The 1,804-nt window shown below is 65.0% G+C and overlaps 1 protein-coding gene across 1 annotated transcript in view; it reads left to right on the plus strand.

Annotated features, from left to right (window-relative positions):
• UROS (uroporphyrinogen III synthase) overlaps positions 1-1,804 on the plus strand; it is a 9,808-nt gene that overhangs the window by 3,207 nt on the left and 4,797 nt on the right. Inside the window, exon 4 of the mRNA XM_012723449.1 lies at positions 713-787. Within this exon, the coding sequence (XP_012578903.1) occupies positions 713-787 (75 nt within the window). The remainder of the gene's footprint in view (positions 1-712; positions 788-1,804) is intronic.

The raw sequence follows: 1,804 nt of genomic DNA on the forward strand, positions 1-1,804 counted from the left end.
AGGGAGCACCCACCAGGCCAGGGGCAGGGAGCACCCGCCAGGCCAGGGGTAGGGAGCACTCTTGCTGTAAAGGACAAAGGCCTGAAGTCTGGCTTTCTGGTTCCTGCACCTGTTATTACTGTTATTGCTACAGAGAACTGTAAAAACTTGTATGTGTGGGCAGGGGCAGCAGAGGGAGAGACTCCAACTTCAGTGCTGACTGAAGGGGCGTCCTGGGGGTGACTGGGCCTCAGAAAGGACGCGCTGACGGCACTTTGCTCCTAGGGACTGGACATTCGGTGGTTGACAATGTGTTCGCGCCACCTGTTGCTTCCTGCAGTTTAATCCACATTTAGAGGTGTTTGGGTTTTTCCTGTATCGGCAGCACTGTCTCCCGTTAAACTTTCTGTGAGCCTGAGGTCTGTCACCGGTATGCTGCCCTCGTGCCTCGCGCGCCCGTCCCTGAGGTGGTGGCCTCTTGCCTGCGTCAGGTTTTGCTCAGTCACCACGGGCGCGCGGGCCGGCTCGGCTTGTTCCGGAGGCGCGGGGACCCGCTCTGCAGGCTCACGTGACGGCGAGGGGGGCTGGGGGCGGCCGAGTGGTGGCAGCGCGCGCTCTGTGCTCGGCTGAGAGCGTTAGCCGCACCCACGCATCTCTGCGGCCAGCCCCGGCTGGGCCCTGGTCAGACGGCCGCTTTGGTCTGGCGACTCACGCGCCATTTCATGTTTTGCAGCCTGGAAAGAGTCTCTGAGAGAGAAATGGGGTGCCAAGCCGGTGTACGTGGTGGGGAAGGCGACCGCGTCCCTGGGTAAGCCTCCGGGTAAACGGCGGGCGGGCAGCAGCGGCCTGGCCAAGGGAACAGGATTCCGGCCCAGCTCCCGGCTGCTCAGACCTCGGCCTTGCCCCAGGGGAATGTCCCCTCATCTCAGTCAGCTCCACCCGAGCTTCCCATAATGAGGTGACTTTGGAAAGCACCCCCAGGTGGGCGCTGGCCGTCGGAACCGACCCTGGGATTCGAGGGTTGGGACTTTCAGCCCCTTTGAGGAGACGAGTCGCCCCGCGGGTCTGCGGTGGCCAGTGCCCCGCACCTCACTGGCCCTGCCTCCGCAGTGAAGCCCCCCACGAAAACACAAAAGGGTGGGGCCTCCTGGGGTGCTGGGAGGGGTCTGCCGGGAGAAGCCGTGGGAGCTCCCGGCCTGTCCTCAGAATCTCCCCATCTGGCTGGTCATTCGTGTCCCTGGCACCACCCTTGTGCTAAGTGGGCGCGAGAGCGGCCGTCTGTGCCAGGGTCTGTGATTTTAGCAGGTGCTGGGGCCCGAGGAGGGCTGGTGAGGACCAAGGTTTATAGCTGGGCCGAAGCATGGGGCTGCTCTGACTGGCCTCTGAAGTGGGGTCCCCGGGGGACCTCCCCGTGAGGTCAGAGCCACCTGCCAGCGGCCATGTCGAGCTGAGTTGCTGAGCCTGGAGGCCGCTGGGTGTGGGGACCCCACCCCCGCCCGCCCTCGGCACCGCTGGGAAGCCAGTGCAGGGCAGCGGGGAGCAGCGGGGGCTGGCCACCCTAGGCGACTTCGCCTGCGCGCCCCCCCTTGGCGTTTCGCCGTTTGAAGATGCGACTTTTGGCTCACTAGGTCTGCGGAAGTCATAGCTTCCTTAGAATGCGGCTAAGCAGTCGCAGGGAAACAGGCCTGCTGCTGACGGTGTTCGACTGCTCACGCCTGGCGAGCAGTGCGTGGTCTCGGCACTCTGCTGCACCCTGCGCGCTGGCCTGCGGCTGCCCCGGTCCTCGGGCGCCTGACTCGGCCTTGTCGCCCGGGCCGGCCACCCC

This window comes from Condylura cristata, unplaced genomic scaffold (genome assembly GCF_000260355.1).
Source record: "Condylura cristata isolate star-nosed mole 26May11 unplaced genomic scaffold, ConCri1.0 scaffold00011, whole genome shotgun sequence".
Lineage (NCBI taxonomy): Eukaryota > Metazoa > Chordata > Mammalia > Eulipotyphla > Talpidae > Condylura > Condylura cristata.